The sequence below is a fragment of the Cupressus sempervirens genome, chromosome 11 (assembly GCF_028749045.1).
Source record: "Cupressus sempervirens isolate cs-2001-9-10 chromosome 11, ASM2874904v1, whole genome shotgun sequence".
Classification (NCBI taxonomy): domain Eukaryota; kingdom Viridiplantae; phylum Streptophyta; class Pinopsida; order Cupressales; family Cupressaceae; genus Cupressus; species Cupressus sempervirens.
This window is the reverse complement of record NC_143128.1, coordinates 1,503,948-1,517,885: the sequence shown is the minus strand read 5'-3', so window position 1 is coordinate 1,517,885 and position 13,938 is coordinate 1,503,948. Positions and strand designations below refer to the sequence as shown.

At 37.3% G+C, this 13,938-nt stretch overlaps 1 protein-coding gene across 1 annotated transcript in view; it reads right to left on the bottom strand.

Moving 5' to 3' along the window:
• LOC149527937 (uncharacterized) overlaps nucleotides 1-7,609 on the bottom strand; it is a 72,877-nt gene extending 65,268 nt beyond the window's left edge. Inside the window, exon 1 of the mRNA XM_089811185.1 lies at nucleotides 7,462-7,609. Coding sequence (XP_089667311.1) covers nucleotides 7,462-7,609 — 148 coding nt within the window. The remainder of the gene's footprint in view (nucleotides 1-7,461) is intronic.
• Nucleotides 7,610-13,938: the final 6,329 nt, after the last annotated feature.

The window sequence follows — 13,938 nt, the reverse complement described above, 5'->3', positions numbered from 1 at the left end:
ATAGTAATTTGATGATGTGCTCAAGTAGATATTGTGATTCATTGCCCATGCACAAATATGGGTTCCAACAAAAGACTTGGCATTGTCTGAAATGATAGTAGAAGGAGCACCAAATCTAGATACAATTCCATCAAGGAATTCAACAACTGATGGTTCTATGGCATCCTTCAAGGCAACTGCCTTTGTCCATCTAGTGAAATAATCAATAGCAACCAAAATCCATTTATGACCTGCACTAGATGGAGGATTAATGGGGCCTATAAAATCCAACCCCCACTGGGTAAAGGGTTGATCCACCTAAATAGGATGAAGGGGGAGAGCTGCAAGCCTTTATTTGCCTGAAAAGAAAGCACATTTCTCACATTTTCTCACATATCTATAAAAATCATGGAATAGAGATGGCCAATAATAACCAGCCCTCATGATCTTCATGGTAGTTGTTCTTGCAGATAAATGGCCACCATCAGGGCCATCATGAAGTTCCTTAATCATCCTCTCAGCCTGATCCTCTCCAACGCATCTCAACAGGGTCCCATTAAAATCTCTTCTGAATAGGATACCATCAATTACAACACAGGGAATGGATTGCAGTATATATTGTCTCCTTTTAGTCCTGTCCAATCCCTGAGAGTATCCATTCCCTGATAAGAAGCTCTTCATATCATTTATCCAGCTCCTTGGACCATTAACATTTCCTTCCTCCTGTTTCTCTGTTATTACCATAGTAGCCTCTTCATCAGAATCTTGGCCTGATAACATTTCCTTGCACAATCCTCTCCCTCTTACCAACTTGGTAATCTGAATATCAACATCATATTCCATTACCCTAGTGATCCATCCAACTCTCTTTTAATTAATATCCTTGCTTAACAGGAAGTCTTTTACACTGGCATGGGGCACCAACAAATGGATCCTATTGTGGGATAAGAGGTGCTTGAATTTCTTCAAGGCTTTGATGACCGCAAGGGCCTGCTTCTCAACAAAGCTGTACTTATCCTCATATTCCTTGAGCCCTTCACTAAAGAAAGCTATGGGTTGCTCCTCATCTTTGTCATTTGTTTGAGTCAAGACAGCAGAGATACTTGACTCACCACCTAGAGTGTAGAGGATGAAATCTTTCTCAAAATTTGGATTCATGAGAGTAGGGGCTGAGGCTATGGCTACCTTGATTTCTTCAAACCTTTCCTTCCCTTCCTTGGTCCATGAGAAGACCATACCTTTCTTAAGCATAGCTGTAAGAGGTTTCACCATGGTAGCAAGATTAGGAATAAACCTTCTTAAAAAATTTATCCTACCAAGGAAAATTTGCAGCCCCTTCTTGTGTTTAGGAAGTGGAAGGGCAAGTATTGACTTTTTTCTTTTTGGATCAATGGTTAACCCATCCTTAGATACAATGTGTCCCAATAATTTTCCTTGACTTGTAGAAAAGACACACTTGGCTGGGTTAAGGGAAACCCCAAACTCTCTACATCTTAGAAATACTTGTCTTAGATGATCAAAATTATGTTCTACATTTTTTGAATATATAGTTATATCATCAAGGTATACTAAGACAAACTTGTCAATTAATTTTTTAAAGGCCATCTCCATTGCCTTTTGAACTGTGGCACCTGCATTTGTTAATCCAAATGGCATATTGCAATAAGCATAGGTGCCCCATTTAGTAGTAAATGCTTTCTTATATCTGTTAGATTCTTTAACCAACACTTGGTTATATCCAAAAAATCCATCAAGAAAAGAGAATCTCCTTGACCCACTAACCTTGGATAGAATTTTCTCCATGGAAGGGAGAGGATGGTGATCTTTAAGAGAAGCCTGATTGAGGTCTGTAAAGTCCAAACACAGTCTGATTTCTCCATTTTTCTTCCTTACAGGGACAAGGTTAGCTATCCATGATGAGTGTTTGATAGGAAATATTACATTAGCTTCTATCAACTCGGATAGCTCTTTTCTCATTAGAGGCTCAATCTTAGGTTTCACTGGCCTCTATTTTTTCCTTACTGGTTTGGCCTTATCAATTAAATCTATGGTATGCTGAAACAAACTAGGGGAAAACCCTTTTCAATCATCATATGTCCAAGAAAATGCATCATTAAATTCTTGACATAGATGGATGAAGTTTTTTTGCTCAGTTTCAGAACATACCTTCCCCATATTCAAAAATTTTCTATCAACAATCGTAGCTAGGGCATAATCATCCTTTTTTGCAGCTAGATTCATTCCTTTGCCTCTTGTTTGATCATCAGGATTAAAGACACTCTCCAAGGTAATGAGACCCTTGGGCAACTTGTTAGAACTGAGATGAATGATCTGATCACCATACTGATCTTGCAATCTTGACTGGTTTCTATTTGAGAATTCTGCCTCATTCTGTAAGAAACTCACAATTTGCTCATTAGAATCAAACACTTGCCAATGAGTGTTGTTTTCAAGGATGGCAGGCCTCACTACCACCCTTATTTGTTGCTTCTTCTCTTCCTTAAGATTCCCTGGTACATCATAAGCTGCACCCACTACTGCAAGTCTATCAGCATGTCTATTTTCTTTCCTAGGAATGCTCTGAATATTAAACACATTGAAGTCCTCAAGAAAATCCTAGACTCTATGTTTGTAAGACTTGAGCAGGCCATTTTTCGTTATATTCCTGTTTCTCACTTGGTTAACTACCAACTCACTATCCCCATATACTCTCAAGGCTTGAATTCCTCTTTTTTGGGCAAGTAAGAGACCTTGAATCAAAGATTCATACTCGGCCACATTATTCATGCAATTGAATTGGGCCCTAAAGGAGAAGTAGTATCTTATTTGTGTAGGAGAGATCAACATAACACTAGCCCCTGATCCATTTCTATTCCTTGAACCATCAAAGTACATACTCCATGTTTCATTTATATCATCATTAGTCCCAATTAAATTAGGAAGTTGAGCATCTTTCTCTATTATGCAATATGTACTAAGGCCTATCTCAAGAGTCTCTGACATAGGCTCAAACTGATATGCATTTGCCCACTCATCCAAGAAGAAATCAGGAATCTCTGTTGTGGAAGTGATAGGCTCATTTTCTATGTCATTTTCATCCACCTCTAGAATAGGACAATTCATGTTGATGGGATTGGCAGTGTAAGATTCAGTGTGATGAAGGGCTTGAGGTTCTGCTCTAATTGAGGCATTGGCTCCATATCTAGTCTTAAATGACATATATGACCAATCAGTAGATATGAATTCACCAATTTGAGTAGTGAGGTCTCTTGAAAGACAGATAGCAAAATAGGGCTTGACTTTAGCAACAAATATGTCTTGAATTACAGTGCAACCATGACATGCATGTAGGGCCATCTCCACATTCTTAAGGATACCTACAGTTTTGATAGTACTACCATCTAATTGTAACACATCCCTAACAATGGGCTCATATTTCATTCCTAAAGCATTAGAAACACACCTAGGCATTACTGAGCTACTAGCCCCTAAATCTATCATGCAATTGCGGACTAATTTGCCCCCTATAATTAGAGAAACATAGAATGGAGGATGTCTAACCTTTTTACTTGTCTCCACATCCCCTGTCGGTTGTACTAGACTCGTGGCACTCTCCATGGTAGATGGCTGATCCTTGGGTTCAATCTTCTCTAATTCTTGTTGTAGCATCCTCTTTTGCATTGGTATGGTAGCAACAACACCCCACATAGAAATATTCACATTGGTCTTCTTCATTTTCTCTACCACACTGAATGGTGTATTAGGAACTTTGGTAGAAAATTTAGGGGCTTCACTTATAAGAGGTTGAGATGGGGCAACATAACGATCACTTGCATCTTTCTTTCTAGAATCTTGCTTTTTCTACTCTGAAGTACTTTTTTGTTCATTTGCTGCATGCGCATCAGGTGTAGCACTTGAAGTTGAGGCCTGCTCTAGAGAAGGAGGGGCAACATATTCCATAGCTCTCTTCTTACTTCTTGTGTTATGAGCAACAAAATCCTGGTTTACATTACAATGCTCCCCAATCTGATGATTCATGAAAGAGCAATCATCACATCCTTGAATATATGAGGCCTCCTTGGGAAGATCTTCCTTGTATGGTTGCTTTGCTGCAAGTTCTTGGTCAGTCAGGGCCAAATAAGATTCTACCTTCTGGCACATGCAATAGGCATAAGAATAGTTGCAAGAAGGACAAAAATCTTGATCTTGGGCCAAGTTATTTCGAGGGACTATAGCTCTGTTCTGATTTGAGCTTGCAGCAAAAGCATGACTATTTTTCCTACCCTTATTAGAAGAGCTATTCCACTTATTAGGAGGCCTACCACCATTTAGAGCCTGATATTGCAATTGGGGAGGCTTGCCACCTTGAGCCTGCTGCTTTTCTAAGTCCACCACTTTGTTACTCATTTTTTGTATTATAGAAAAACTATCCTCTAATCTCTTCCCTTGGTCTTTCAACTCCCTCCCCTACTCTTGCAATTTTTTATCCAAGGTCTTCTCTCTTTTATCTGTATTCAGCACTAGACCTTGGAGCATCTCTTTGAGTTCCTCTATCCCATTTGAGGATGTGGAAGCTTGAGGGACTGGAGTAAGGGCTTGTGATGTAGAAGTTGTAGGAAGAGGGGTCATTTCTAGTTGGTGATTGGGAACATCAGGAAAGAAAGGCATAGGGGGACTTGGAGCCAACTTTCCTCCTTGTATCAGGATATTCTCACCTTTTATAGCTATCTCATAAGCATTAGGCAAGGTATATCCTCCCTTTTTTCGGATTGTAGTGGCAATATCACTGTTAAAATGTCTAAGGTAATGCAAGAAGGCATTACCAGAGGTAGGCTTCACTGTAGTGGGTATTCTATCCCATGTCTTTTGAAATCTATAATTAAAACTAGTCATACATTCATGGGGGGCTCTTTTTATAGTAGTCTGCTACTCTAAAAGTGATAGATGGTCACTTCTATCCTCAAAATGTTTGCATAATCCTGTTCCTAGTCCATTCCAATCAGTTATAGAACCATGAGCTAAGCCTCTATACCACTGTAATGCTTTCTCTTTTAAATATGAGGCTAGAAGTTTGACAGCAACATCATCCTCTATGATACCATGAATATTACAGACATTTGCTACTTCTTGGATATGCTCTAAGGGGGAGATGGAAGTTTCACCAGTAAAATCAGGTATACTTTTTCATGCACATATTGGTATATCATGTCTTTGTGATGAAAATAGAGGACTTCCACCATTAAAGGTGGAAAAAGCATGAATTCTTGGTTGTGCCATGTAAACAAGTGTTCTATTGATGAGTGTTGATGGAAATCTAGGTTGAGTTCGAGCAATAGGAGGAGTAGAGACAGGTCTTATAGGTATATTAACTGTTATTACACCCCTAACTAGTGATAATGAATTCCTAGTCCTCCTTCTTCTAGGGTTTGAAAGAGAAAGCTCTTGATATTGAAATTTACCTCTAGAAGACACCCTTGTTTAAGCTCTAGGCATGAATTTCTGCAACTTTTTCTTGGAACCAGATTTGTTGATGTTCAGAGTCACCAAGTACTTTGAAGGATCAGCCTCTTAAAGGCTTGAATACTGAAGCCAGCACTACCTCTTTAGCATTAGTCTTTGAACTCTTTCTTCTTGACACCAGTAGACTTTAAATTTTGTTTGAAAAAGTGTCCCACCGAGTGTGCCAAAAACTGTTGTCACTTAGGTTTGCACCCTTGTCCAAGGCCTATGTGCAAGGACAACCTAGTGAAACATGGAAGCAACCTCTGAGTAGTGGGACTTGAACTATGAGGTTGAGTCTTCGGAGAACGCCAACTTCCTCTTACTATCAGCGCGCACCTAACTACTCTTGGAAGGAAAAGGGGAAGAAGGAGATGCAGACAACAACTCTACCCTACCTAAATTATGGAGGTGATGCACCAAAATAGAGTGTTTAGACTCATTTCTGCCCATATATGTGCTACAAAACCAAAATAACATTCAAGAGACATACACATTCAGACTTATATCAATCAATAACCACATATAGATCAAGAAACCAAAATGAATAACACAAGGAAAGGGAGGATTTCACTTATATATTATCCAATAGGTCAAAAATAGATACAGTATGCAACCCACAGATCTCAACAATACACCAATGAGAGGCAAGATGGATACGCATGCACATTGATGGCTGAAGGAGATGATACAGAATGTTATACAGCTCAGAGACAAAGGGAATTTTACACTGCAGATGTGCAAGCAGTAGTAGAGAAATCAGAAAGAGTCGACCCTAGAAAAAGATCACAAAATTGCCTTTATAGTTCAGGCATAACTAAGGATTTTTGCATTGCATTTACTTCTCACCTACTGGCATTAACTTCTCACCCTGGGAATCCAATCAAAGATCTAATTTGAAAATGGTTTGCGTACCAAAAAATTATCTGATATTTCTTTGAGAGAGAGCCTGGAGAAGATAGAAATGGTGCCACAACATTTCTTGACATAGTAGATAGATCGACTAGATGGATGGAGTGTCTTTCTACACCTGGTATTCATTCTGAGTTGGTGGCAATTAATTACACAATCAGATTCGCAGCAAAACTTTGATCTCTTATCATTCCTGGTCTCATGAATCCGTCAAAGTCAAACATTCAACCAGGCTATACAAGCCAGCTGGGCCATGCAGGCCAATGATACTCTTTATTTTTGGCCACCCTGGAAGTCCTCCTATGGTTGACCACCTTTATTGAACTAACGGTGCCACCCTTCAAATATTAATACTAACTGTGATGGTTACACTAATTTCCAGTCCTCGATTGTCCATCTCGACTGGGCCAATGAGACACGTGTCATCAGGGTGCTATGTCATCAACATATACATCATGCAGCTTCTTCATAGTGATACAGCACCATACAATGATCTCTGCAGATCTGACGATCGTGAAGACTCGTCATGTGTCGTACTTGCTTCTTACCCTTGGCCCCTCATACCTGGCGCCACCTCAGCAACCGCACCATGCTTGAATGACACCTAGCCATCTTTAGCATACATTCCTTGGTGAGACCTGGTCCCACGAGGACACGTGTCCACCAGGTTCCAACTCGATATTGTAAATCTCATGCAACTTCTCCATAGCGCGAGGGTGCCTACCGTCGATCTGCCTTGATCTGATGGCCACGAAAAATCTGCTTGTCTTCACTGCACTGGCTACATGAAAATATGGTACCACGACACATTTTTGTTCTGACTTGGCATATGTGGTGGTTCCTCATTGGCCAAATGAAGCACCACCCTGGTAGACTCAAGACTTTGACCCCATGGAGTGGCCACTTTTCAACTAGGCACCATGTCGCTATGAGGAAATTGAGGCCAAATCCCCGTAGAGCCATAGCATCCAACTAATGACATGTCCTTCTGTCACAGACGTGTCTCCATCTGATTGGTTACCATAGCACTAGGAATCCTACCGTGCATGCGAAGTAACTATTGGGACCCACCATACCTGATTGCTCTTGCCGTGGTCTGATCTTCCGTTTGGGCACTATGTCGCCAATGAAAAACTCGTGGATTTTTCGTTGGCAACTTGGTGCCTTGCCACTTTTTGAGACTTCCGGTCATCAGAACATGCTCACCCACTGCTAACATTTTTGGTGACATAGCCTGCCCGCCGTCAGACCTTTTCGTCGGGCGCTATGTCGCTATGAAGATTTCTCGGCCAACACGCGATAGCGACATAGCACCTACGGTGCCACAGAACTTTTTTGACTCGCCCTTCATTGTAACCTATTTGCTGAATGTGGACCCACCATGGCAACGTGTCATCAGGGTGCCATCTCACTATCATAAATATCGTGCATCTTTTTCATAGCGTGATGGCGCCATCCATTGATCTCCTTTGATATGACGGCAGAGAGCTTACGAGCTGCAAAAAATATGTTATAAGGTTTGGAACTTGTTATTTTTCAATATTTCCATGGGTATTAAAATATTACTAATTGGGGAGGTGACCGTTGGACGGGGTAACATTTGAATTTTGAAATTCGGTGGGGTAAACAAAATGTGGTAACAACTTCTTTTTTTAAATTGGGGACAGGTTTCTGATATTGAATGTCATGAGGAGTTAAATATTATAGCATTAAATGATCAAAGACACACCCAATTCTAGAAAGAGAATGAATGGAAAAGTTTACTTTTTTTCCATAAATATCAATGTTAAGAAGGAAAAAATATTTGGTGTCTTTAGTCAATTTTGTAATTTCTCAAAGAAGTGGAATTTAGTTAGAAGGATGAATAAAGTGTTGAGTGAGAAACTTGGTCGAATTATTTTTTCTAAATAACATATTTTAAATTAAAAAATTAATCCTAAATTTAGCGGAGATACCTTTTGCATTTTAAACATGAAACTTTTGTGGAAAAAATCTATAATAAGGAAGGCTATGACACATGATATTGTAATAATGTTGAAATCTAAGGAGACTTCAATGAATCATTGAAAGTAAAACACCTATTTATGGAATGGGCAATGTGGCTTAATTCATCATAATGACCCCTGTCATTTGAAAGGTCTAAAAGTTATCATTTTTTATGTCAAGGATTTCTCAATTAATGTGGTAAAAAGTTAAATTTTGTACCACTTCTCATTTTTCTCTTTGCCTTTATACTATCATTAACTATTATTTCTTGGTTTTAGGAGGTTTGAGGAGGATAATTAAAATGTAGAAAGACATTGAAAGTTAGGGTAGGTTTTATACTACTACTTTTGATGAAGCTTGGGTTTTTTTAAAGGCTTATATTTGGGGGATCCTTTCAAATGGGTCAAGCCAAGAAGCTACAAGAATATTTTGCAGAATGAGGAAATATGGAACTACTTTGTGAAGGCAGGGTTGAGCAATTACATTGTAGTGATGAAAAGTCACAACTCCATGCTTTCTACTAAGTTTCCAAATTCTTGGTACAACGATGAGGTGCCATAGGTAGTGTTAAGTTTAATGTGACTCCCCAACTAATTAGCAAGGTGATGAGATTGAGATGAAAAGGGGATAAGGTGGAGAGGAAAGGGATAGGAAATTATAGAAAATTCAAGAACAAGTTTTTTGAAGGTATTGAATAGCCAGTTAGAATTAAGTCTTGTAATGGGTACGATCATACTTCTCTCCCTTGCCCTTTGCAATTGTTTCCCTTTGGGTTATGCATTATTTTACTTTAGAAAGATGGTTTACCACTTATCATGGCTACCACTTCCCACTCTCAAACATGTTAAGACATGGTGGAAAGATAAACATTGCTTTCATTTTATTTTTGTCTTTAGCCAATAGTATAAAAAAGGGGATAATCAACTCATTCACGAGGATTTGATTTTCATCCTCTATCACCATGTGTTTTCCCATCATCTAGGTTTAGGTAAGTTTCTTATTGATAAAGAGAGCTCTCTAGAAACTCTTGGAAACTCTATGGTTATTGAAGAAATTAAGTCAGATAATGAACCAGAAACCCCTCTTCTTGAGCCTAGAGAATCAGTTAATCCCAAGCAAGAATCTAAAAAACCTAAGGGTAAAACCAAAACACTTCAAGAATCCTTTATGTTGGAAACCCCAACTAAATGGAAAATGCCACCAAATCAAACCTTGCTGGTACCTTATGAAAAGTAAAATCCTTAGAGAAGTTATTGAGGTGGATAAATAGGATTCTAAGGATTCCAATAGGGAGGCTTTGGAGACAAGAATTTGAAAGCTCAAAGGTACCATATTGAGGCTAGCTTTAGTGAAAGGAGGTCAGAGAGATTAAGTTTTGAAAAGGGAAAGAATTACAAGGAAGAAATTACAGAGGAAACCCAAGATAAAAATGAAGAGGATCCTTATTATACTAAGATCAAAGAAACACCTAAGTAAGATGAGAATAGTACTACTGAGCAAGAATTCAAAGCCAATGCTGATGGAAAAGACTCAAATGAGGTTGAGAAAGATTCCTAGGAAGCTTTTATTGAGGTTTTTTTAGGGCATGATGTTGAGATCCCCAATGCTGATAACCCTACTGAAGAACAAATTAAAACCCATGAGATTATTTCTACTAATGAGGAAGAAAAGGTTGAAAGATAAAAAATCACCTAGAAGACTAGATTAAGGCCCTTAATGAAAAAATGGTGTCTTTGAACAACACATTTGATAATAAAATCACTTGCGTTGAAATGGGTGTGGTCATCTCCACTTTATGCAAGGTCCAAAAAGAGACGATGTAGAAGGCTATCTATTACTAGACATAGAAAATTTTAAAAAGTTGGAATTCAAAAGAATAATATTCAAGTAGAAAGGCCTAGCTTTCTAGGCCTTGGGCTTCCTTTTCTCTTTTTCTTTTAATGTTTTGTTTGTTCTCTTTAGCTTTGGTGTGGGTTATTGTGCTCATGCTTATAATTTTGGGACATAATTTTAATATTGTTAAGTTTAAACTAAATTATGTTAATCCGCAGTACTCTAAGACTCAGTTATTTTTTGTGATTATCAAAAAAAAATTGGCTTATTAGTTAGACTCTAGAATTAGTAGTTATTACTATAGTTTTTTTATTAAGTTTTTTTTGGTGGTGAACCTCTAACAATTTGTGTTAGTGATGGTCTTTTATGTAGCTTGGTTGTAATATAAATGTTCTCTAGTTCTACAGGTTTAGGACTGCCTTCCCACCTCCTTTAGTAAAAAACAACTATAAATAAAAACCATTTTTTAATTGAAAGATTTTTGGAAGATCTTTTAAAGGAATTTGAGAGAAAATGTCTACCATGTTGAGATACATCTTGCGGGCTTGTAAAATATTATTACGTCTTGAGATACCATCAAAGTTGTTCAGATTAAACATAATCTTTAAAGGATTTGATGAACCCAATACAATGGTTGAAGTTTAAAATATGGAAAAATTTTGACAAGTCAATGATGAACAATATTTCTCATGCTTCTTGTTATTATTATTTAATAAGAACTGGAAAAAAATTGTCAAGTCAAACTCAAGTATTAAGTTTAATTTACTGTTTTTTTTTTGGTTAGTTAAGTTGGTCTAATTGATTTATTTATGAATCTTATTGAAAACATTAAATGTTGGCAAATAAATTTATTTATTTTTTTGTTTATAATTGGTTGCAAAAAATATTTGAAAATCAAAATGAAAAAAGTAGTATTTAAAATATATAAAATAAAATAAGATAATTCATATAAAATGAAGTGAAAACATAAGCCTCCGCTACATAGGTGGAACTAACAATAAGTGTGTCAAGGTTTTATTTTCATCTATTAAATAAAACAGAATTTGAAGAAAGTATAAACAAGTATCATGTATTTGAAAAAAATATGAATTGTAAATGATAAATTGTATTAGAAAATGGTGTAACGAATATTTAATTCTATTTGAGTATATTAAAGTGTGTGTATGTGTGTATATATATACACACACTTTTCTGACTCCTCTAATAAAAAAAACGAAAAATAGATAGTCAACTAGATGAGGAGGATATGAGAATTCATCTTCATAATGGTCCCATAGTGCTCCAGCTCCTGGCAAATAAATAGATGGCATGGGTACTGGATTTTGTCTTCTCAGCCCAGCAATCTCTGTCCCAGATCGAGGGCGGTGCGCCCGATTGCAAGCACTTGTATAGAGTTAAGAAAGACAAAGCATTATATATTTTTGTATATGTTTCTTAGCATGCTCGAATCATTCTTATTATTTTTATTATTAAGATGATGATATTGGTATTGAAAAAAGTTAGGAGCGGTTGCGACTGATCACCCCACCATTAAGATCCATATAAACATAAGCCCGGAGTTTCATGTCAGCACAGAATACCCATCCACCATTGAAGATATCTTGAAATTGATTGAGACAGCAAAACCCTAAGAAATGGAGCACTACTCATCATACAAAGCGATCAGCAACGAGAACGAGAAGCCCAAATGGAAAACAATAGTCTTAGATCTGGAGAACACCCTTATTTATTCAAGCTCCACAGTCATCCCCCAATATGACTACACAATATCCGTGAGAGGCCATCAGGAGCACTCAGCCCCAAGTACAATCACATACTACGTACAGAAGAGGCCCGCAATAGACCTTCTGATGGCAGAACTGGTGAGAATCAACTACGAGATAATAATATTCACCTCGGCCACCAAAGAATACGCAGACGCCATTCTCGACAAGCTACAAATCGACATTATTCACAAAGCCAACATAGACATCCGCCTCTACAGAGACTCCTGCCTCCTCTCTAACAAAGACGGCTACGTCAAAGACATCACAGTCCTCAAAAGAGACCTCGAAAATGTCATAATTGTGGAGAATAATCCGGCGAGCTATAAACTTCACCCGGAAAATGCCTTCCCCGTGAAACCATTTTCTGGGGACTTAAACGATCAAGAGCTGTGCTGGGTAAAAGACCTCTCCATCATTGCGACGCTGTCCTGCGATGTGAGAGAGACCATCAAAATATATCTGGCCATAGGTGTGTTGGAATAACATTAATAATTCTTTTTACTTGCACAATGTTTTGCATTTAGTTTTCTAGTTGTCAGTTTTTTCCTTCATCCTTAATAATTAGGGTTTCATTGATCTCTCGAATTAATAGACTAACTTAAATTCATATCTGGTAATATCTTGAATTAATTTATATGTATTCAAATGTGTATTTCTTGTAGGTTATTGTCACAATTTGGAGTATGAGTTTTTATGGGGATTGCATGCAATAGCACCGCAAAAGAAGATTATTGTTCTGGAGCTGATGAACACTTTGGTGAAGAGAAGCAAGGAGTTTATGAGGCATGATTTCACTATTCCGGTTCGTATCTCTGGAGAGCTTTGCACGACTTATGTAAGGAAGAGGCCTGGTTTGGACAATCTTTTGGCCGAGCTGGAGCAAAACTATGAGATTGTTCTCTATACTCATTATACTCGAAAACAGGCACATCCTATTCTTGATAAGCTGGACATTGGTTTTCATCTCAACCGCAGACTTTACAGAGACTCTTGCCAAGATTATTGGCTGTATAAGGATATTGGTGTTCTGAATAAGGATTTAAACATGGAATATGCGAGTGTGAAGAATGTTGTGATTGTGGACTATGATGCTTCTACATTTAAACATCATCCTTATAATGAGTTTCTGGTAACTCCATTGGAGGAGGATGATAGTTTGGATACAGAGCTATATAAGCTGAATGGGTTCTGTAAGTGGGCTTATCTCTATGATGATGTTAGAGAAGCCATTGCTAACTTCAAAAGGAACGGCAGGAGGCCTATGTCCTATTTTTCATAGGGTTGAGTTCGAATGTGTGTTTGTCAACTCTAGGTTTTCATTAGGGCCGTGTTTCCCTTTGTTATTAGTTTAATGAGGTTTGCAATTAGCTTATCTATATTGCAATTATACCATCCATCGCAAAACCTGCTAAATAATCTCTGTTTGTGACTTTAATGAAAAGAGGAACGAAGCACAGATCTTCTCCGGCTTACTGATTGAAATTTTTTTTTATATTAATATATTTTATAAAGCTTTGATATTTCCCACATAAACAAATTGAATAATATTAATTTTGAGTTATTTAACAATTAATTTATTGTTTTAAAATTATATATATATATATATTTAAATTTAGCATTTTAATAAATTCAATAGTACTTTAAATATATAGTTATTTGATATTTAATATCAAATAATTAAGTGGAGAGGCTTTCTACAATGGAAACATTCATCAATGTAAACTTTTACTATTTTTTAAAAAATTGACATTCATATAAGTGTCATATATTTTTATAATTATTTTTACATCTGTTCATTGCAAATGTAACTGATGAATGCAATCAAAAAGTAATAACAAAGATTAAAGAGTCACTTGTTGCAAAAAATAACCCCCGTGTTTTAAGAATTTTTATTAATATTTAATGAGAATGGAGGAGAGTGGATGGAGTAGTAGATTAAGTTTATTCATAACCAATGCCTCTA